Here is a 24,627-nt window from a genome sequence, read left to right on the forward strand (position 1 = left end):
TATAGAAAAAAGATTTAAAAAATAGAGTTGAAGATTGACGAGCATTAAGAGGGGGGGTGGGGTGACGGCCTGGTCAACCCCCCTTAACTTAGGGGGTTGGCTAAGAATTAAGTCCAGCAATCTTGGAAGTCTTAAATCCAACCATACTCATGCTTGTGAGAGCATGAGTGTGTGTGTGTGTGTGTGTGTGTGTGTGTGTGTGTGTGTGTGTGTGTGTGTGTGTGTGTGTGTGTGTGTGTGTGTGTGTGTGCACTAATTAGCAGTAGCCTTTGAGTCAGAATTTCACAAATAAGTAAATTATTACATATCTCTGCCCACTGATGAACTGTCATAATTAATATAGGCATATAACGATGACTCCACCATAAAATATAGGTAAATCATCTACTGGGATGATTGACACAGTGCACAAACGTTATAGGCACCTACTGTGCACTCTTTTAATCAAATCCCAGTGTCTATCCTCTCCTCATATCCCAGTTCCTATTATGTCGTCTTATCCCAGATCGTATCATATGCTACCTCCTAAATAATGTCCTCATATCCCCATCTAAGTTTGATAAAGTCATATTAACTTGTCATCTTCTCCACTTGATTACCTTCATCCTAGCTTAACCTCGATCACCAAGACGTGTGTGGATGTTATGACCTCTTGACCTCTCCGGTCATAACTACACCAATATATGCTCAGGGTAAAATTAAAATAATGTTCTGATTTTTCAAAATAAATACATATATTTTTTTATCTAAATTATTCTAAGTTCTGCCTGAAACGCTTTGCGTATCAGTGGCTTCATTTGTATATGTAAAGCCAGTACCAACATTGTCTCTTTATCCTATGTTCTTTGTACACATTAACGTGAATATAAAATATTATTATTATTTTTAAAACAAGGCAGACTCAGTGCACAACTCCAAATGTAGACATAACTGAAGGTTGTGAGGTGGGCATGAAGAGCTAAAGCTCAACCCCGACATGTATTGCCTAGCGTACTCAGCCCCTGAGTACACTAGACAATCCATACACTAGTGTAATCACGTACTACCCCGTCACTCACACACCCGACCAGCCATTCCCCCCTGCTCATCTGTGCTAACGAGCGTTCATTCCACAGAATGAGCTGAAGAAGCGTTTGTTGCCATTCCGGCGTACGTTCCAGCACACCCTGAGGAGCGACCTTAATCCAGGCTGCTCCATCAGCAACTTCAGCGACATCAGGGAGGAACGGGAGCTGACGGAAGCTCAGGTGGGTCTCGGGGACGTGGGTATGGCAGCGTCTGTATGCTGTCGTTGCTTAAGATTCAGCTACTCGGATCAAAAAATTCCAAGTAGCACGGGTTATGGTGAGCCCGTAGTGGACTTACCTGGCACAGGAGCGGGGCTGTGGTGAGCCCGTAGTGGACTTACCTGGCACAGGAGCGGGGCTGTGGTGAGCCCGTAGTGGACTTACCTGGCACAGGAGCGGGGCTGTGGTGAGCCCGTAGTGGACTTACCTGGCACAGGAGCGGGGCTGTGGTGAGCCCGTAGTGGACTTACCTGGCACAGGAGCGGGGCTGTGGTGAGCCCGTAGTGGACTTACCTGGCACAGGAGCGGGGCTGTGGTGAGCCCGTAGTGGACTTACCTGGCACAGGAGCGGGGCTGTATGTTCCAAGCGTCTGGCCGTTCAAGATAATAGCCTTTAATTTTATTTTATTTAATGACCGGTAATTTATAATTACCGGTCATTAGATATCAGATTATATATATGGTTGTGCATCAGATGTATGAGACGTTAGGATTATCTACCTGAATGATTCGAGGACTGCCTGTTAAGTACGTCATGAATAACATTGAATTCAATAATATCACGAACTATCTCTTGAATATCACGAATATAATTTGAATAGATTTGTTGAACGTGACTAAATGTCAGTTCCCTAAAAAATAATGAGAGAGAGAGAGTAAGCATCCATCAGTCTCAGGAGACTATGGCGTTGCGATGAACGCTTATAAACGCTTATATAATATAATGAACGCTTATGAAAGTGGACAGGAATGAAAATACTATACAAAGTGTCACGTGAAAGAGCTAACAAGTGTTACTTTGTGTTTCTTCTCCTCAGGGATGGGAGACTACGGACCCGTCTTTGCCTTCCCTCGGGCCTCTGCTGCAGAGGACCTCCATCTCCTCCAGCAACCCAAGGCTCAGCCACAGCAGGGCTTCCAATGGCTCCTGCTGCTCCACTGGCAGCAGGAGCCTCATCTCTCCTACACTAGTGGAACTCTACCCCAGGAGATCCATCTCCTCCTACTGCTTCAGGGGAGCATCGTATCACTTCAGTCACAAGAAGGAGGTGTTGGGGAGAGGGAGAAAGGTGGTCCATCCCACGCCAAAGATGAATACAACAGCTATTGGTGATCTTCCAACCGGTGGGATGACCAGGCTGGTCTTTCCCATCAGATCCTCCTTGGGAAATGGTGACGAGTCTCGAGTCTCGACGAGACGACTCCAGCAGTCTCCCGCGACGGTGTGGGGTTCATCCCCGTCGCTGCAAGACGGTGCCTTTTGGGCGAAGGGCAACACGGACGCTGAGTTTGGGAAAGAGATGCAACTCTATCATTTCAGCGAGGACGGTCAAACAGATTATAAAAGTAATCCGGCGATGACTTTACTCTCCATCCCGACTGTGTCGAGCGCCTGTCGTCCTGACGGGAGGACCATGGTTCGAAGCAACAGTCTGCCGAATATAGTCCGAAAGCTGGGTGAGAGCAGAGGACGAAAATGATCCAAAAATATTTTCCTGTAGCTGTTATAGGGGAAAATAGTTCTTAAAGGCAGCACATATAAAAGACATTCTTTATTTTTTATTTGTTTGTGTATTTTTCGCCCAACCACTTGGGCTGGAGGGTAGAGCGACGGTCTTACTTCATGCGGGTCGGGGTTCAATCCCCCGACTGTCCAAGTGGTTGGGCACCATTCCTTCCCCCCCCCACCCCGTTCCATCCCAAATCCTTATCCTGACCCCTTCCCAGTGCTACATAGTCGTAATGGCTTGTCGCTTTCTCCTGATAGATCCCTTCCTTTTTTTCCTTAAGACCAAAGACGTTTGGGAGATGAGTGATGAGTATAAGTGGTTTTGAAGCTCAGTACGTGAATGACGTTTAAACACCTTTGGTCACTTGAGATCTCAAGGAATCTTAGCAAAACCATATAACATCAAATGTCTAATTAAGTTCACGCTCTCTTTTTACAGCTGGACAATTAACCAATAAAAATAATCACCTTATGCAAAGTTCAAAAGATTATATAATATTTATAATTATTCAGCAATTAATCAATTCACCAGTCTACATAAAATTATGTTAAATCCTAGATTATTGGAAAATTCGCATTTGATCCACTGGATCACGAAGCGATGGCGTCATTATAGATGACCTGTTTCGACAGTTCTCATGTTAGCCAACTACATTATTACTTGCACGGGTGTGTGGTGGGAGGGTGAGATGGCGGGCGGGTGTGTGGTGGGAGTGTGGGACGCCGAGCGAAGTGATAAAGGGATGATCCGCTGTCTTCCGCAGGAACGCTCCCTAACATACCAACATGAATATCCGCTTCACGTTGCTCATGATGTATCACAGAGATACAATTACTGAGAAAATCCAAGGAAATGCAGTCTATTTCAGAGCAAAAACAGGGGCCCCCATGTGTCCTCTTGGGGCCCCCATGTGTCCTCTTGGGGCCCCCATGTGTCCTCTTGGGGCCCCCATGTGTCCTCTTGGGGCCCCACGAGCGACATGAGACGGCTGGCCCCTCAGAGCACCGCACCAATGCTGGTATGGACTACGAGGAAGCCCCAGCGGGCTCCAACCGTGACGGAAGAAGCTATACTCGACCACAAGTTTAGAAGAGCCGTATACAATTATAATCTAGAACAGGTAAAGGACAGTACAAGCAGCCGAGAACGCTAAATAACAATTACATCAACACGATCAAAGAAAACGAAGACTCGTGCACTATAAACATTCCAGAGAACAGATGGACAAGTACAAATGGATTATCAACACCAGCTACACCTAGAGAGAAGGAGCTCCTTATAGAGAGCAAACTCGTAAAGTAACAATGTCATGCAAAGTTACAAGGTGTCTCCTTGCAACTTTGAGTACTGGGTGGTAGGTCGCTGCGTCTGACAGGTGCCTGGCCATCTCCCTCTCGTAGCTTCCTCAATCCCATAGCACAACCGCTCACCCCTTTGACGATTTGTTTTGGGGGGCGTTGTGGCTCATGACACGTGATTTCTGAGGTTGGTGCTTTGATGATAGTTTGAAGCATTATGATGTAGTTGTCGTGGTGGTTTGATCTACTATGGCTAAAGGGCTGTGTGTTGGTTTTGGTAGTTTCAGGGGTTCTCGGTGCCGTAAGTAGGGGGGAGGGGGGGGGGGGTTGTCGGGAAACGTAATGTTGTGGCAAGGAGTGTTGGGTGGCAATTAGTGTTGTGGTGTGTGCTGTGGCGGTGTGACGCTGGGCTGTGTTGCGTTTGACGCAGTGCTGTGTTGTATGTGACATAGTGTTGTGCTGGTTGTGTTACGCATGGCGTTCGGAACGGCAGAAGACGGTGTTACAGAGAGAAGGGCTTCACCTACGGGAAATAGTCAAGGAATTTATCAGTGGTATTGACGGTAGCAGACGGATACCTTGGGTGGTTGGACAGTTACAGCTCCCTGTGACGGCTAAGAGCGCCAGTCAGCGTTAAGGTAAGTGGTTAGAGGTTAATAAATGAGTTAGAGTGGATAATAAATGCATTGTTTATTAACAACTACGTCACGAGTGTGGACGATATAGCATTGATTGCGTGTTTATGTACGAATCGTTAACAATATAATTATTGAAGGTGAAAGGAAAGACCTAATTTATGTTTAAGTGTATTAAAAGTCAAGTTTTCGGATTTAACATGCATCCTTTCTCAAGGTGCTGTATACAATGTTTTAACAACATATTGTATTCAGCGCTTTGAGAAAGGATAAAGGTTACATCCGAAAATTAGTTTTTTAATACATATATACATATATTGAGTATTTCCTTCACCTTCATTCAAGCTAATTTAATTTATTTTATATATGTGACTCAGGCATATAAGTTATTTTATCTTGTGTGCACACCTGTTGAATAATTTAATGGACTGAAACGATCAGGGAGGATTTTCAGTGAATAATGTAAAGGGTATATATATGGCATGGAGTGTATTATTTATGTATAAAACTTAATGCTGTACACAGAGAAGATGGTTCCACAGCAGCTACCTTACCTTGAGGTTACCTTGAGGTGCTTCCGGGGCTTAGCGTCCCCGCGGCCCGGTCGTCGACCAGACCTCCTGGTTGCCTGGTTGCTAGCTGGTCATTGTTTCTTATTTGAAGCTACGAGTTCAATTAAATACTGTGATGGAATGTCTGCTGGACCAATTACAGACCAATAACCCCACGACCAGTAACACTGGTTATGTGAAGGAAGAAACACGTTGGCAGAAGAAGCTTTGTAATATATAATTCAGGGAGAACATGAGTCCGTATCAGGATGATCACTGTAAGATTAGAGGATGATGCAGAGATGGAGGCTGAGTGCAAGATGAGCTTATGAGGGAAGAGATGAGACCATATTGGGATGGTTGTGTATGATAAATCCTCAGAGTTTTTCTCATTTTATGAGAGGCAGACGAAGGAGGATCTGGTGTGACCAGCTCATAGACGGAGGAGGAATTTTGAGGCACGATGAAGCTCAATAGCGAAGGGACGGGAACTACGAGGGGGAAAAAAGCGACAAAATTCCTTTGGAGATTTATGGCAGAAAGTACATGGCACGTGTAGACGCAGCAGAAGAGAAGGGAATTATCAGGGGAACGCGCCAAACTATTATGACTATATATCATTGGCAAGGGGTGAGGATAAGGATTTGGGATGGGACGGAGGGAAAGGAATGGTGCCCAACCACTTGAACGGTTGGGGATTGAACGCCAAACCTGCATGAAGCGAGACCGTCGTTCTACCGTCCAGCCCAAGTGGTTGCCAGGTTAGGTGTAAGAGGCCTAATCTGGTGAGAGAGAGAGAGAGAGAGAGAGAGAGAGAACAAACATCTCACTCTAGTACAAATACTCCATCACAATGTTTGGAGGATGTTATTTAAACGTCAAAAGCAGGGAAATATGGTTTTATGTGTTCAGCTAGCATTACGAAAACATCAAATTAATGGCCAGTGAGGCCCGTCGAAGATATGGCTTTTGAAGGTGCGCTTAATAGTATTATGTTGCAGAGGACTCCTTGGTGGCAGGCCACCAGGATGGCACACCAGGCAGAGTAGCATATAGCGCCACGATGACAGGGTAAAAGGGCGCCGAAACACTGCAGAGAACCAGAGTTGCAGGGCACAACAAAGTAGCAGGACGGTAGGGAACACCAGAATGGCAGGGCGGCAGGACTACCAGGAACACCAAAGTGGCAGAGGTCAAGCAGCAACACTCCTGCTCGATACATGTACTATATTTTGACTTCATACGGCGCTCTTTCACCAGACTGGACATCAATAGTAGGCATCCAATAGTCTCAGGAGACTATGGAGTCGTTCTTTGAGTTGCCATGACACTGACTCCATCCGCCTCGACTTTACAGTAAAACCCTGACGCTGGCAGATCGTCATATACCCATACTATTTCTCACTTAGATATCCCAGACAAGTCTCAAAGCATAACAGAGGCTTCGTGATAAGCTTAAGAATCCCAGACACGTCCTTAAGCTTAAACAGAGACTAATCTTATAGCATAAACAAAGGCTTTGTGGCTTGCTGCACATGCCCCATATTAGACCAACACCATTACAGAGATCCACTTGAGTAGGCGGCTTTGTATATGTATATTTTAATTGCCACATTTAGCATGATAAAAATATGATATATCGCCATGGTGTAAGCATTAGGTATGATTGACCTCCAAAGACCAGGACACAGTTTTGCTTCCTCACAGTAATTGTACTGTGCAGCCAGACTCACTGAAAACATCTGTATACATTAATAAATACTATATGTCAATATAGTGTTTTAATCCCCCGTTTTATTCATTCTTTATCATGTCAAGAGAGATTTTAATACTATTTTAATCTTCATTATATCAATAGAAAAGTGTTTAATAGCCTTTTCATCTCTTATTTAACCACTAACACACAGGGAGATGAAAGATGGATGAATAGTGAATAACAGAACAGTAACAATGAATTATGACAAATAGTTTGGTATTTATGTAAATACATAGTCAAATGAACAAATAACTCTACCTACTCTGTTGATCCAGTACACTGTTGTTGATCCAGTACACTGTTGTTGATCCAGTACACTGTTGTTGATCCAGTACACTGTTGTTGATCCAGTACACTGTTGCTGACCAAGAAAACATGTTCTTGACAAAGAACACTGTTGTGAAGAACATAATAACAAAAGGAGGAGTAAAACAGAACCGTGGTTTCTCAATATATACATTTTATCTACAATTGTTAATATATATTATGCATGCTGAAACACCCCAACGTCCTTACAGGGAGACGAACCCAGGTCTAGCTTGACACCAGACAGGTAATGATCCCTCTCAGCCACCCACCGGGCGGGTACTGACTCATCTCAGCCACCCACCGGGCGGGTACTGACTCATCTCACCCACCCACCCACCGGGCGGGTACTGACTCGTCTCACCCACCCATCGGGCGGGTACTGACTCATCTCACCCACCCATCGGGCGGGTACTGACTCGTCTCACGAACCCATCGGGCGGGTACTGACTCATCTCACCCACCCATCGGGCGGGTACTGACTCATCTCACCCACCCATCGGGCGGGTACTGACTCGTCTCACCCACCCATCGGGCGGGTACTGACTCATCTCACCCACCCATCGGGCGGGTACTGACTCATCTCACCCACCCACCGGACGGGTACTGACTCATCTCACCCACCCACCGGACGGGTACTGACTCGTCTCACCCACCCATCGGGCGGGTACTGACTCATCTCACCCACCCATCGGACGGGTACTGACTCGTCTCACCCACCCACCGGGCGGGTACTGACTCGTCTCACCCACCCACCGGGCGGGTATCATAGCCAACAAGGACGATGAGTTGTTTAAACTTTTATTGCATCTCGGGAATCATTCGACTTTATTAAATAATATATTTTCCAAGTTGCAACATCAATACTTAAACAACATCTCGATACGACAGCTATGAACAGTGTACATTTATATGTATATGTATATATATATATATATTCTTAGTTATAGAATATCTCGTCTCCTATTATACAACATTCTACAAAAGTTATAACATAATTATATATTTCTATAACGCATATCACTGAAGAGACAGACTACAAGACATTGACCACTTTTAACATATTTGTTTCTAAAGTGACACAAATGACATCTTTACTACAATATCTTCACGGTACATCAAATAAATTTGTTCTCTCTTCAGAGGTTTACCAACATTTTTAATCTTTAACTACCTCAAGCTTTAACTACCTCACTCCTTAACTACCTCACTCCTTAACTACCTCACTCCTTAACTACCTTACTCCTTAACTCGTTAACTACTTCACTCTTAAATTATTTATACTTCATTTCTAGTCTACATGAACAACCAATAGACAACAATGTTTATATATTACTTTTTTGACATAACTCGAGTTTATAGATATACCACACAAAACTAATTAATAATTTTGAAATATTTTTTGTTTTATAATCTATATATCTGACTTACATCTTTGGTAATGTCCTTAAAAGTTAAACGAACCCATACTGCCAGAAACACTCTGCAACTGATGTACAGGATCCCTTAACCACTCGACCATCACGACCGGACAAAAGAGAATGGTAGCCGAGGCTAATTCCCCATCCTCCCGCCGGCACTCTGATGGTAATCTTGGGCATGGTATTTTATCAAATCACCTCATTCCTCGGGGCACACATGAGGAACACAAACCTCACGTGTGCCCCAACGAATGAGGTGATTTGATAAAATACCATGCACAAGATTACCATCAGAGTGCCGGCGGGAGGATGGGGAATTAGCCTCGGCTACCATCCTCTTTTGTCCGGTCGTGATGGTGGAGTGGTTAAGGGATCCTGTACATCAGTTGCAGAGTGTTTCTGGCAGTCACTTCTGGGGTGGGAGTTTTCAGTTTATATATATATATATATATATATATATATATATATAAATATATATATATATATATATATATATATATATATATATATATATATATATATATATATATATATGTAATTCAAATGCCATAAATGTTTCTGTATACATATGGGACCGCCTTCTGAAGTGGTCTGGGTGCAGCACAACACTTTACTGACCAACAGAGGAAGTCAATATATTTCACACTGTTGACTCATGACTTTCTAGTTTGTCCGGGCCCGTCTATGGTCACTCTGCTGTCTATGGGCTCTCTGCCGTCTATGGGCACTCTGCCATCTATGGGCATTCTGCCGTCTATGGGCACTCTGCCGTGATATTCGATGCTGATTTGTCTCATCACTTTTGTTTCGTTTTCGTGTGACTGACTGACTGACTGACTGACTGACTGACTGACTGACTGACTGACTGACTGACTGACTGACTGACTGACTCACTCACTCACTGACTGCTTATTTTCCTTTCCCATTTAACAATTTTTCGAAGCCAACGACGTGCATGACCCGCGCTAATTATTTCTTGCTATTTAAAAGCACCTCATTACGTGAGTTTGAACCAGAGGTCCCGCATCGCCATCTCCTGGCTTCTTCAGACTTAAACCTTCCTGACTCCTAACCTGGCATCCGATGCTCTTAATAGAGGAAACTCTAATCACAGCATCTTCGGAAATTATCGGATGGAAGCTCCAGATGATCACTTGGTCTTATTAGCGGGGAAAAATATCGAAGTATTGCTTTGGAAATTTCTGGATACATGTTAGTATTGGAGGACATGGTTGTGGGGGATGTTTTCCTGGACGATTTTTCTTTTTTGAGGGAAGGGAGGGGTAGGGTGTGTGTGTGTGTGTGTGTGTATATATATATATATATATATATATATATATATATATATATATATATATATATATATATATATATATATATATATATATATATATATATATATTAGTTTATTTTTATATTTTTCTAACAAGAGAATATTTGAGTTTTCTCGTCTTCTGACAAGAGAATATTTGAGTTTTCTCGTCTTTTGACAAGAGAATATTTGAGTTTTCTCGTCTTCTGACAAGAAAATATTTGAGTTTTCTTGTCTTCTGACAAGAGAATATTTGAGTTTTCTCGTCTTCTGACAAGAGAAGAGGTGAGTTCTCTTCTTATACTTATGATCACTCTGAAACTCTGGCTCAGGTAAACCAGGCCATTAGACACATAATTGTTTATATAATCATCTCAAAGATATTTTTAAAAATCTAAAAAAATAAATCCTGTCACAGGAAAGTTCCACGAGAGTTCGAACGTAAAACTTAGACTGAGCTTTAGACTTAAAGTTGGCTTAGACCATTATTGCTATAAGAGTAATATGTGATGTTTTTGAGGAAATGAATTGGAGCCGTGCAGGGGATTCGAACCGGCAAAATGGGTGCTTCTAAGCCGTGAGTATTCTTCATTCTCTAGGATGTATCTAACTTAAAGGATTGTGAGCAATTTCCTTTACAAAAACAAAACAAAATAATAGAATTCTGTTCACAACGTTTAACGTTGTTTCCTATGATATGTCTATAATTTGTAGCTAGAAAGAAGATAGAAGAAGATAGATAGATCTTCTTTAGATGGAAAGAAGAATAGGTATAGGTGAGTATAAGGAGAGGAGTGAGTAATAAATACAGAAATTGATGAAGAGGGAGATTTATGGAGGTGAGAGAAGGGAGAGACTACGGGATGGAGGGAGTGAGAGAGAGAGAGAGTGAGAGTGAGAGAGAGAGAGTGAGAGAGAGAGAGAGAGAGTGAGAGAGAGAGAGAGAGTGAGAGAGAGAGAGAAAGAATGTTTAGTGAAAGAAACAAGATTGGTACTAACACTTAGGCAGAAAAGGAGAAAAAAACTCATCATAGAAGGACACTGAAAACTAAGTATCCTCCACTCTCCTGTCCTACAAGAAGCGGCCCTCTCCATCCTCTCTCCCACAATGAGATGACATCTCTTCCATCCACGTGCCGAACTTCTGTATCCCACCTCCCAACTTTTCCCCTCGACTCTATCTCTTTCCATCAAAGTCATCTTTTCAAAACTTCTTTTCCATTCCTCCCTTGTCATTTGACGCTATATTTCTCTTTCTCATCTATTCTCTTTATTATATAAATTGATATTTATATATAATATCTATATATAAAATATTTATATATAAAATCTCAATATAAATTTCGATTTTACTTGAGTTCTAGATTGTATATAGGACTAAGGTCATTAAGCTTTAGAGAAATTCTTAATTATCTTCTCGCGGTTGAGAGGCCTAAGCCTTAATTCAAACACTAAACTAGCAATCTGATGGGCAGCAATTATCTCACCGTCCTGATAGGTCGTGTTATTCATATTCCCTTCCAAAAGCTCTGTGATGCTCCCATGATGTCATCAATACTTCCTCCGTTGTTCACTGTTGCTAAAACAGCCACAGTCACGGAATCTAACCTGACCTGACCTGACCTGACCTGACCTAACCTAACCTAATCCGAGTTTGAATCGCAGCAAAACCATTTTAACTTTCTTATTAAAATAATTAAGTGTAATGTCATTCCGTCAGGATATAGTTGACCTGAGCTGCTTCTAGTTGACCTGAGCTGCCTCTAGTTGACCTGAGCTGCCTCTAGTTGACCTGAGCTGCCTCTAGTTGACCTGAGCTGCCTCTAGTTAAACAGCTGCCTCTAGTTAAACAGCTGCCTCTAGTAGCCTGTAGCTATCAACAGCTGTTTTCATTCTGAAGTATATATGTAAACTCGATATTCTCTTTGATTTTAATCGGACCAAATGTCTTTAAATACTAGCTAATGTACTTTCTATAAAGTATTTATGTACGTATTTATGCATAATATATGTATATGCATAATGAAGGTTGCATTCATCAACATCTAACAACAGCTGTAATGATATAAAATTAATCTTTAAATTTATTCGCAGGTAGATAGTGTACTACAATATAAGTTAGATTTATCATTTTTGTTCAAGATCCACGCCGCTTTAGATCATGAAAGGCCAGAGAGCACCTAGGATGGATGGCCGTCCAAATACCCTTATAAATAACCACGAAACAAAAATGTCCAAAATCGTTGTTTACTCAGTGGGGAAAAAGACCCTATTTGACTCTAGATTCCAGGAGGAATTTCATCTCGTCCAGAGCTCGTTCCAGATTTCTGCCGAATTCGAGAGTGGACGTTTCCTCGCAAGAATTGAAGGCGGAGAGGCAGAAGACTATGTAGTCTGGATGAGGGTTATAAGATGCTCCATAGCCGTCAGGAACAACGGGTCCGTAGCCCATCCAGGAGTCTGAGAGCGTAGGGACCTGTAACACCAGTAACACTGAGATAATACTCTATTAACACGAAAGTAACACATCTGGAATACTGAAGCCACATGCTACGGACACTAGGTTAATACAGTGTAACGAATGGGAGTTAATTTACAATTAATTTATTTCAATTTTCATATGCGAAAGTTATAATGACATAGCACATAAACAACATAATTATAAACTGTATAGTCTAAATTTAGATTTAGAAGTTTGAAAGAGTTGAATTTCGTTTAAGCTTTCCGTGCTTCCCTTGGGTACTTTCAGCCCCAAATGATCTTAATATATAGACAAGACAACAACATCTCACAGCGTACAATCAACACCGGTGTATCAAAGACCGCGTCATTTCTACTCCACTAGACCATCACCAGAGATAGACTGACCAACAACGAATCAACACACACACACACGACTCCCTGAATAATCCCATACAACCAGTCCAACAACAGTTGGAATGATCACAACCGCTCCTACAACTCCTGCAAACGATCAAGAACTGCTTGAACTGTAACTGTATTGAATTGTAACTGCGCTTGAAACATCCCAACCAGTAACATGCGTTACAAAACCACTGACTTCTCTTGGACAGCCCGTGTCTATACCTGACTGTTCTCCTGGACAGCCCGTGTCTATACCTGACTGTTCTCCTGGACAGCCCGTGTCTATACCTGACTGTTCTCCTGGACAGCCCGTGTCTATACCTGACTGTTCTCCTGGACAGCCCGTGTCTATACCTGACTGTTCTCCTGGACAGCCCCGTGTCTATACCTGACTGTTCTCCTGGACAGCCCGTGTCTATACCTGACTGTTCTCCTGGACAGCCCGTGTCTATACCTGACTGTTCTCTTGGACAGCCCGTGTCTATACCTGACTGTTCTCCTGGACAGCCCGTGTCTATACCTGACTGTTCTCCTGGACAGCCCGTATCTATACCTGACTATTCTCCTGGACAGCCCCGTGTCTATACCTGACTATTCTCCTGGACAGCCCGTGTCTATACCTGACTGTTCTCTTGGACAGCCCGTGTCTATATCTGACTGTTCTCTTGGACAGCCCGTGTCTATACCTGACTATTCTCCTGGACAGCCCCGTGTCTATACCTGACTGTTCTCCTGGACAGCCCGTGTCTATACCTGACTGTTCTCCTGGACAGCCCGTGTCTATACCTGACTGTTCTCCTGGACAGCCCGTGTCTATACCTGACTGTTCTCCTGGACAGCCCCGTGTCTATACCTGACTATTCTCCTGGACAGCCCGTGTCTATACCTGACTAGTGGAGAGTCTGAAGTGGTTGGAGACTTGATATGACCGGTGGCTGAAGATCTCCGGGGTAGGGAGGCCCATCTCCTTCCCCATCTCCCTGAGCCCCAGGAGATGGATGTCGACCCCCCGTCCAAGAATATTATTCACCATGATGTCAGTTTGCAGCTTGATGGCCGTCTCGTACTTCGCCAGGCGGTCGGCGAACTGGAATGGAGGAAGTTGGAAATCCAGATGATGCTTCTCGTGTCCTCTTGTGCTCACATGCCATTTATTAATGCCTTTTAGTAAGTTTGTGCAGCTGTATTGATATCGATCATCTGAGTATTACTTAGCCGTGTTTAGGGATGGATGCGTCTCTGATGGAAGTTAATGATATCCACTGAGGCGCGGGGCGGGGATATCCCCTGAGGCGCGGGGCGTCGGGGATATCCCCTGAGGCGCGGGGCGGGGATATCCCCTGAGGCGCGGGGCGGGGATATCACCACCAGGGGCGTGTGGGGCATGTGGCTATATACTCACCGGGGCATTGATGACCATGGCCTCACACCACGCCAGCACCTGCGGCGTGTTGGCCCTGATGCAGTCGACGCGGCCCAACCGGAACCTTCTGGTGCTGGCGCTCTCGTAGGTGCTCGTGAGCTGGCCGTGATTCCTGCGGTGGGGACACGTACAGCAAGGATTATCAGGGGGGGACAGCAGAGCTATGTTCACCTCCGGGTTACCTGAGAGAGACAGAGCTGAGAGAGAGAGAGAGAGAGAGAGAGAGAGAGAGAGAGAGAGAGAGAGAGAGAGAGAGAGAGAGAGAAAACAGACATAGCAAGAGCGACAACCCCTGTTAATGCTGAATGGGTGATCAATTACCTGCTGGAAATGCTTACATTAATATATAAATAAGTCAATAGTTGCGTCACCATCAGCTATGATATTATGTCTATGGCGTTGATGATGCCATGATAATTACGTCCATTGCGTTGATGTTTACATTATAATTACGTCCATAGTGTTGATGATCACAATATTACGTCCATGGCGTTGCAACTCAAGTTCAAGTTCCTCCTCTCCTCTGCATCTCTCTAGTTACGTGAGAAGGGGGAATTTATTCATGGAATATGTTCTATCTGCTGAGAATGCATTAATTCCCTTCAGTGAGCGCGCTCCACTGACCGAGCTCGACACAGGGGCAGCCGCCCCCACACGTCAGAAACACTTCCTCGCCGTGGTGAGCGAGTTTACGGCCTTGTTATCTTCTTTTGTTACTAAATAATCCAAAATAATTGGTACTGCACTCAGTGGAAGAGAGAGAGAGAGAGAGAGAGAGCCTGGGTACAAGTGACAGGATGAACAACCCACCGGGTTTTCTTCCTTTTGGGGAGTGTTATACATGCTGCTATGGCGGTGTGTCCACTCTCAAGATGAGTGGCGCTGCCCAATAAACTCGCCCCTCGGGGCAAAATCTAAAGAAAAAGGTAAACCTTTCTTGGAAATATGACTTTCAACTGAGACACAGGAGAAAGGATGCACACGCTCGTCTAAACTGCTCTTTCAGATGATTAACGCCGATTATACAGGGTCGTTGAGCCAGTGTGGCTCACGAGACCGCTAGAGTGGGACAGACTGAGTCTGTGGCTCGCTTCAACGGCATCGTTCCCGTTAGTTCAGCTGTTTAGCTGTTTTTGTTAATACACATCTCGCTACAGACATCGGTAGGCATTGATGACAATATAGATTAGGAAGGTGTGAGTTTGTATGTAGATCGAGGGCATACCTGGAGAGGGTTTCAGGAATTCTTCTACTTCCCTATCCCGGCATGAGGCCAAGCACGACTCGTGATAACTTGGTCCAACAGGCTGTTGCTTGGAGCGGTCCGCAGGGCACCCATTTGGCTTGGTTCGATGCAACGGCTATCACCCTCCAGAGTCAAAAATGTTATTAAGTTATATTAATAACTAATAACAAATGGTGACCAGCACAGTAAGGCCACCTGGACGCAGTCTGGGGTTCTACAATATCGCAGTCAATACCGACGTTCTGAACCGACGTAAAATATTATTAGTTAGTAATAATATACTATTCAGGAAGGGTTATATTCACCAAGTGGTATCCTTCCTCCGTACATATGCTTATTTTATATCCTAGATAGATTTTATATCCCAGATATATCCTAGATATCTTTATTTTTATATTCAGAGGATATGATCAGTGTGGCTGCTGCTCTGATCCTGTTCCTTTATCTTTTGCTTTGTTCAAAGTGATTGGTTTAGTAATCTTTTGTGGTGTCTTTATTAACCCTCCAGAGGGTGATAAACCTTAACAAATTACCTCAACACCAAACTAAACCATTAATTACCTCCATATACTCGGTGGTATTCTAAATAAGCCTCGATAACACCAAACGAATTTTTGTGTTTTATTTATATTGATGAGTGATGATGACAGGTTTTTTAATACTAGTGTTGAAAAACTTTTGTTTTCAATGTTTTCAAATATATAAAAATAATATTTTAGGTATTATTTAATAAAATGAACTGTATAGCAGTTGGTACAACCAAACTGTGCTCAGAAATCTGGCAAGAATCTTTAAGTGAAGAGATAGTTTTTCTTAAGTTTTCTTTTCTTAAAAAATCTTAAGTTTTCCAGGGAACGAAAACTTACTATGGGGCTTTTCAAACGACTGTGCAAGGCTACCAATTAGCCTCCATAGGGGTGGTTCATCGTTATTGTCAGTTCACCGCCAATTACCTAACTTTTAATTGGCGTTGGGGAGTTGCATAGGAAGCTAGGAGTAATCTACTTCCCTGTTGTACTGTAGAACAGAGGAAAGGTACAATATGTTTCCTCAATAACTTGGGTATGAATATGGTGAGGTTGACGGGTCAATCTTGGGACGATAGGACTTGTTTTACGCAGATATGATGCGATATTTAGTATGATATGGCTATGAAGCATACTGGACGTGACCTTCGGGTAGACAAGACATGCTGTGTCTGTATCTACTATTCTCATCTACTACACTTCAGTAGATGAGACGTGAGTCGTGTTGGCAGAACATAGTTCATGAATTAAAAGGTAATGACACTTGAGCAAATAGGACGTAGCACTTCGGTAGATAGGTTATTCTTCCTACTTAAAGTCCACGTAATGAGGGAAATATGGAGGATGAACCTCTCTTCACCTGCAGGAGAAGGGAGGAAGAGATTAATGGGTGATGATCTCTTGTGTGTGAATATTGACAGAGGCTAAAATCCTGTCAGTTACAGCAAGTTGTCCCAGTGTCTGCTGAAGTCTGTAAACTAACAAAAATCATTCCTTAAGTACTCAAACCTGAAAGAAAAATTAGATTAAGGTGGCTACCCAATGCCTGAAATGCAGAAATTAATTTAAGCTTTAGAAGAGCAATTTCCTAACAAGTCAATTGTTTTATGAGTGATAGGGGAACATCATCCATTTGAAGTATGTTGACCAGACCACACACTAGAAGTTGAAGGGACGACGACGTTTCGGTCCGTCCTGGACCATTCTCAAGTCGATGGTCCAGGACGGACCGAAACGTCGTTGTCCCTTCACCTTCTAGTGTGTGGTCTGGTCAACATACTTCAGCCACGTTATTGTGACTCATCGCCTGCATCCATTTGAAGTATTTTTAATTTGATATTAGATGATTCAGTGCAACATTTACTCAAAGAATACTCGGTGTAATGTGTGGTAAATGAGTAATATTTGTCAGCTGTATCAGGTAAGGCCCAAGACCACCTACCTGAAGAAGGCAAGCTGCAGGGCAAGCTGTATGAAGGCGTCGGGGGAACACTTGGCTCTCTTCATGAAATTCCTGCCGTAGCTCAGGTACCTTAGGATGCGGAAGTCGAGATCTTCAACTAGCCTGAGAAGGAGACGCCACTCACTGGTTAATGTCGATACTAATACACATAACACACATTCACCGTATTTACAGTGGGTAAAAAGCAGACCACTAAGGGAGGTCTGCTTATACCTCTAAGGGAGGCGCTCATTTCTGCCATAGCTTTACTGTCTGATAGATTCATCTCAACGTCCTGCCATTTTGCTGGACAGTTTTCTTAGCTTAAAACTCCACACTTGTCCCTGTCCCTCCAGGCAGATTTAGACAGGCTGTAGATCTGATACGAGAAATGGGTAGTGGAACTCAATACTAGCAAAATGTAATGCTATGAAAATTAACACAAGGAAGCAGAAGGATAACACAAAATTGTAAAGAAGACGAAATAGGTGATGGTTGGGTTATGTTTGACGTGGGGTGCCTCGTCACTAACCCACACGTCCACTGCCTCCAACATCAGTGCCTCAGCTGTCAGGAAGGCACTGGCAATGACACTGGCACTGGCAACATTTCAATCTAACCCCCCCCCCTTGCTTCCACATCTCCCAGAAGCCTTTCTATCTGCTGTTGTTTTCAAAACATCTGAGTAGTCTAGTGATGAGATCATTTTTGGCGTGGAGATACATTTTTTTAATGCTAATTATGAATATTATTATGATAATATGGAAAATATCAACATTTTGATAAGAAATAAACAACTGACACAGCCAGACTCACCTATCAACATGATCTGCAGCCTCCTGCATTCGCCGGTGAATGACTGGAGTGACATTCCACTCCAGTCTGGTAGGTGTCGGAACGGACTCCACTGGGGCTGACGTCTCCGAGTGCCGCCTCTCCGGCAGCACCTCGACAGGATGCACCAGCCCCTCTGGCAAACACTCCTCCCCCGGTTCCTTGTGCGTTTCGGAGGCGATTGATTGAAGAATCTGTTCTACCAGTTGGATAACGACGATGCCCTCAGCGCACGAGTGTTCGTAACACAGCCCGCACCACCCGTCACGAGTCAGTACGAACTGCGGGATGGAATCATCTCGTGGTAGTGGGCTTAGATTCAGCTACTCGGAACAAAAAAGTTCCAAGTAGCACGGGCTATCCCCCACTCCAATAATCCAATAATAATTCAAAATACAAACCTACAAACACAGTTGGGTTTGTACATACACCTGCGTAGTCTCGCCTACCGTAGGCAAGCAGTAATTTATAATGAAAGGCATAACTGATTTAATATAAATTCAGAAGGTTTAGCTGTAACTATAATATATGTAAGTCTCTCATTAAGGTGCCCACAAGGTCGAACTACTGACCTTCCCCTTGAATGCAACCCCACAACAGCTACATATATTCTGCTACATATTTACTGCTAGCTTAACAGAGGCATTAAGGATGAGGATATGTGCCCTTTGCCCAACCATTTCTCTCCCGTCCGGAAACCAAAGTCGGGATCCCCGATTGCAAATCGATAACGGAGCCCATACCTCTAACCTGATGGGTGACCTCTCTGATACAACTTAGACTTGGCTATGGTGACCTCGAGAAGACATCTACGTAATTCAAGTCCTAGACAGGATCCTGTAGCGCAGTGGTCAACGTTTTTGGCTCACAACTGAGAGGATGTTTACGTTGGCACAAGGGAGTTAGGTAACTATTGTGAGTTGCGTCCTGGGTAAGGTCATCAGTACTTGGCATAGAGTAACCTTGATTTGCTAACAAGATTCCTGTTCCTGACTATGTGAAACCACAAAGTGAACCATAGCCACCTCAATGGAAGAATATAAACAAAGGTTAGCATTTACATAAGTTATCCATGAAGACTGAAATTGACCGTTTTTTATAAATCCCAAGCGCGTTAAAAGAAAATGCCTAACAATTTTTAGCGCGGTAACTACTGAATTTATCTAGATCATGTCACGGTGTTGCAATTGACGAGTATTAATCGCCTTAATTAAGTTCATTAATTAATTTTTAATCTTCTAGCAACTTAATGATGCAAGGCGCAGTGGATGATATCCGTATCACATAGAGAGGTTTGGATCTCGACAGCAATAAGATGTGATAGCCGCGCGGATAACGTCCATGACTAGGCCCTAAGGGAATATGGATAACATGTTAACTATAAACAGGCTCTTATGTTCCCATTAATGCAGTTACAGCCCCGCTCCTGTGCCAGGTAAGTCCACTACGGGCTCACCATAGCCCGTGCTACTTGTTATGCCCCGCTCTTGTGCAAGGTAAGTCCAATACGGGCTCACCATAGCCCGTGCTACATTTTTTTTTTTTTGAGATATATACAAGAGTTGTTACATTCTTGTACAGCCACTAGTACGCGTAGCGTTTCGGGCAGGTCCCTGGAATACGATCCACGCCGCGAAGAATCGTTGTTACAACCAAGTACACATTTTACTGTTGAGTTAAACAGAGGCTACAGTTAAGGATTTGCGCCCAGTAAATCCTCCCCGGCCAGGATACGAACCCATGACAAAGCGCTCGCGGAACGCCAGGAACGGTGGAACGTTACCACTACACCACGGAGACTGAGACTACTTGGAACTTTTTGTTCCTAGAAGCTGAATCTTAAACAACAACCCAGTAATGGTACTGGAATTAAAGAAGGTTGCGAATGTATACATCAAAATATAAATGAATTGTAGAATATGCAGTTCCAGCATGGAGTGTCTAGCAATGTCAAATTCAGCTGAAAAATCTCAGGCATATCACTAGAGTAGTTCCAGAGGTGAGTATCATGCCACTAGGTAATAATAAAAGATCTTTACAACTAAAGTAGAGAACAGAGAAGACATGATCTCAACATACAAAGTATTTGTGGAAATTGACCAAGTAGACAAATTTGGCTATTTGACATACGAGGGACATTAACAATGGAACATAAATGAAATTTAAATTCTTAAATATATTTATATATACAAGAGCTCATATATGGTTGTAAAGCCATTAGCACGCATAGCGTTTTGGGCAGGTCATTAATCTAAATTTTCCCTGGAATACGACCTGCCAAATCGTTTAACAACCAGGTACCCATTCACTGCTGGGTGAACAAAGGCGTACAATTAGAGATTGGCGCCTAGTCAATCCTTCCCGGCCAGGACTGAGTCACAGGAGTATTAAAAAGTATCATTTAGTGAGAGCAGAAACAATGTGTAGTGAAATATGTAATTAAAGGTGGAGGAAGACCACATACACAGATCTGAAAACAGATCTAACAGAAAAACTTAGTTTGAGAAACCAGTACAACAGTTGACCCAGGAGCTGAATCTCAACCCCCCGGCAAACACAGCGGGGTTTGTACATACACGTACGTAGTCTCGCCTACCGTAGGCTAGCAGTAAATAGGTACCTGGGAGTTAGAAAGCTGCTACGGGCTGCTTCCTGGGGGATGTGTAACAAAAATGAGGCCTGTTCGAGGACCGGGCCGCGGGGGCGCTAAGCCCCGAAATCATCTCAAGATAACCTCAAGATACCAGCTGGTCCACTCGCTACCCACCTGGACGGTCTTGTCGAACCACCTGTTGGCTGAGTTGTGGTTGAAGCCTCCTCCGTGGATCATCTGGTGGCCGGCGTTCACCTCGTCCCGGGTCTTCGAGTCCTGAAAACAAACAGAATGCTGTTTTGGTCCGAAATATTATAGTTTTATTGTTATTGTTACCGTTGGGGCTCGTCCAGGATTCGTCGAGTATTTACGTGTCCACTTACGAACATCTTGTAAGGCATCTTTCCTGTACTTTCCTGTACATCTTTCCTCGATCTCAATTTTAGTATATGTACTGCCGAAGCTCATGGCAGTTTAATCCATATTAAACAGTTCACGAGCTACGAAACATGATAATCCATTGTTACAGCCGCCGCTATCTCTACCATTCCACAATCATCTCACAATCCTCCTCCTCCTTCACCTCCCTCCCTACTTCTCCACAATCATCAATCCCAGTCTTGTGACCGGGATAAAATTGATTCATGCTTGCAAAGTGCTGACAATGATGAGTCTGATTAACTCTGATTAAAATTACTTATTCATGATCTGATCATTCTCAAGTTTGGTATCAGTGTCTCTCTCATTCTTCGGACTAAGAATATAATCTGTGTTCACCTGTCTTTTCTGACTGATTGATAAGTGACGAGATTTAATTATCACCTTGAAGTGTAGATTTTGAGGAGGAGGAGGGTGGGGGGGGGGGATGTTGGAGCTACAAGTGTGTATTGGGGGGGGGGGATGTTCCAAGGGTCTTGGGTCAGGATGGAGTCACTTCCTTCTCTCTCAAGTTCAAGTTCAAGTATGTTTATTGAGACAAGAAAAAAACACATCTCAAAGGAATGGAGTAGCTTAGGCTATTCTAATTCTCTCTCTCTCTCTCTCTCTCTCTCTCTCTCTCTCTCTCTCTCTCTCTCTCTCTCTCTCTCTCTCTCTCTCTCTCTCTCTCTCTCTCTCTCTCTCTCTCTCTCTCTCCCCCCAGCCCCAGAAACCCCCTCTTAAGAGCACGTGGCATCCAGGAATAAGGCTATGAAATATATTCTGGTGGAAAGAAGGCAGAAGTGCTTTCCGCCAATTGCAGTTCAGTTTGGGTTAGCTGGTGTGCTTTGATTGGTTGACAGCCAGACTTGAGTGGAGTAGCTGAGGGCTGTTAGCGCCATGGAAGGTCATTCGTTGCTTGTGTCTCGCCGGGTGTGTCTGTCTGTCTGGCCACTCAGCTGTCAGAAAGCTGAATGGCAAGTTATCCTGAGCCCAGCGTGAATACCCCTGCCAGTATTAAAGATGGTTAAGGCTGGCCTTATTGGGGAAAAAATCAGAGATAGCAGAATCAGGGCAAGATATGCTTGTTCCACTGCGGTAGTTGGAACCGAGTGTTAAGAACAGTTGAGTGGCAACTAGGAATATTAAAGAGTGTTGAGTGGCAATAATGTGTTGATGACAGTTAATGGATTGGAGAGTGTGTATTGTGTATTGGTTATTGCCGAATGAACAACGTGAGAGGAAGCCTCAGAGGGAGTTATGATGGTAACGCGGTCCTTCCCTAGTGCCAGTGTGGCTAGTGAGTTACGTGACGGTACGCTGGTCTGTCACCTACTTAAGAGACACGACTCACAAGTGTTGTCGGGAATAACTTGCATGGCCGCACGCAACAGTGTCGAATCACCTGTCGAGTTCGCCGACACCATGTGCTTGTGGGTGGAGTATAGCGGGTGTTCGCAATACTGAGCAGTAAAAGTGTGAGTATTGGATCTTATTCCTTTTGTCTGGGCTGGAAACTTAGACTAGTTTAATCTCACCTGAAGGGACTAATAGGTACCCGGGCCTATCAGTGGACCACACCTGTACAGATGCAGCGTGATGCAAAGCATTTCAAGGGAGTTCGTCACTTCGTCTCGAGTTTGAACCTTGAGGAAAACATTTCACTGTCGTCTTCTTAGTGAAGGGTGAAGTCGCGTATATATATATACATTAACCTTAGATCGTGATAGTTAGAGCACATGATCGTTCAGCTTAGTAGCATTATAATTATACTTGTTTATTGTTTGTGTCACGATTGTTTGCTTTCTCGAGGACCGGATTGGCCTCTCGTGCTTGACCATTGTTGACTGTAGTGATAGTTAAGGCAGTATTGCAGAGTTGTCAATCAAAGACATTAAGTTTAGGGTTTTTTTCTCCTGGGAATTAGCCGGATCCTGATGGATCCCACACACCAGCTCCTCACCAACGTCTTCCTGTTGAGCAGTTGCTTAGAAATTGCAGTGAAACTTTTCTAGTAAAGTATTCCCTATTAATGCATCTTAGATTAAGGTAGAAATGAAGACCTGCAAATTGGTAAACAGTCATTCCCTGATATCAATTTATCTTACAAGGAGTCCCAAATGACTCCCATAGCCATTTCATTTACAAGTTCAAGGTAAGTGGAAGTTTCTGCTTCCTTGCAGCAAACGTTCTGAAGACCCTTGTAGAAGTTCCTCTTCCGGCCAGTTGGAGTGTGGCACAAAGACTGTGACGTATTAGCACGCCACACCTTGTGTCTAGGCAGGGTATGATTAGTGTGGCTGCTAAAATGAACAAATCCACAAGGGCCGTGACGAGGATTCGAACCTGCGTCCGGTAGCATCCCAGACACTGCCTTAATCGACTGAGCTACTTCTGGTTCGAATCCTCGTCACGGCCCTTGTGGATTTGTTCATTTGCTGCATCACGTTAGTGTGATCTCTGTGTGTGAGTGTGGCTGCTGCTCTGAGCCTGAGCCTTTATCCTTTGGTAACCTCTGTTGGGCTGTCGTTCATGAGGTTAGACACGGATTGTTTATATGGGGGATAAATGCTAATTGATGCTGTAATAACCAAGGAAATAGTGTTTATTTACACTCTTCACTCCTCACTTTCACAACCACACCCCTCCCTTACCCCCTCACGAACACACCCTTCACACCACCACACTGCTATTCCTCACAGCCAGACCCTCTAAATCACCACCCTCACCCCTCACAACCACAATCCTCCCTACCAGTACCCTGACCCCTCACAACCACGATCCTCCCCTCCACCACAACTCTCACCATCACCACCACCACCCCTCCCAGACCACCACAACCACTTCATCACCATCCCTCGCCCTGTAACGTACCTCATACGTCGTGTTCTGGGTGTTCATGTTCATGTTGGAGGAGCGCTTGGTGAGGCTGGCCCGGTGACTGGTGCGGGTGGCCAGGTTGAATCTGGTGGGAAGAGGGTCGTCGAAGCACAGCACCAACACGCACGTCTCCACGATCTTCAGCACCTTCTGGTTTTCCGCCTCTGAAGGAATCATTCATCTTAGGTCTGATTCTGGCTCCCAGGCGCCAGATTCACGAAGCAGTTACGCAAGCACTTACGAACCTGTACATCTTTTCTCAATCTTTGGCGGCTTTGTTTATAATTATTAAACGGTTAATGAGCTCCGAAGCACCAGGAGGCTG

General features: G+C 43.9%; 2 protein-coding genes across 7 annotated transcripts in view; one reads left to right on the top strand and one right to left on the bottom strand.

Moving 5' to 3' along the window:
- LOC123759654 (rhodopsin) overlaps positions 1 to 7,053 on the top strand; it is a 45,730-nt gene extending 38,677 nt beyond the window's left edge. The window contains exons 8-9 of the mRNA XM_045744856.2: positions 1,116 to 1,247; positions 2,105 to 7,053. Coding sequence (XP_045600812.1) covers positions 1,116 to 1,247; positions 2,105 to 2,767 — 795 coding nt within the window. The 3' untranslated portion in view covers positions 2,768 to 7,053. The remainder of the gene's footprint in view (positions 1 to 1,115; positions 1,248 to 2,104) is intronic.
- A 3,104-nt stretch (positions 7,054 to 10,157) lies between these two features.
- The window catches only part of ChAT (Choline acetyltransferase), a 176,172-nt gene continuing 161,702 nt past the window's right edge, over positions 10,158 to 24,627 (bottom strand). For all 6 annotated transcript variants that reach the window (XM_069317884.1, XM_069317878.1, XM_069317901.1 and 3 more), the window contains 7 exons: positions 24,297 to 24,466; positions 21,180 to 21,281; positions 18,395 to 18,693; positions 17,579 to 17,701; positions 14,344 to 14,476; positions 13,828 to 14,028; positions 10,158 to 12,552 (listed from right to left, as the gene is read on the bottom strand). In XM_069317884.1, the coding sequence (XP_069173985.1) occupies positions 12,346 to 12,552; positions 13,828 to 14,028; positions 14,344 to 14,476; positions 17,579 to 17,701; positions 18,395 to 18,693; positions 21,180 to 21,281; positions 24,297 to 24,466 (1,235 nt within the window). In that variant the 3' untranslated portion in view covers positions 10,158 to 12,345. The remainder of the gene's footprint in view (positions 12,553 to 13,827; positions 14,029 to 14,343; positions 14,477 to 17,578; positions 17,702 to 18,394; positions 18,694 to 21,179; positions 21,282 to 24,296; positions 24,467 to 24,627) is intronic.

Source organism: Procambarus clarkii, chromosome 8 (assembly GCF_040958095.1).
Source record: "Procambarus clarkii isolate CNS0578487 chromosome 8, FALCON_Pclarkii_2.0, whole genome shotgun sequence".
NCBI lineage: Eukaryota > Metazoa > Arthropoda > Malacostraca > Decapoda > Cambaridae > Procambarus > Procambarus clarkii.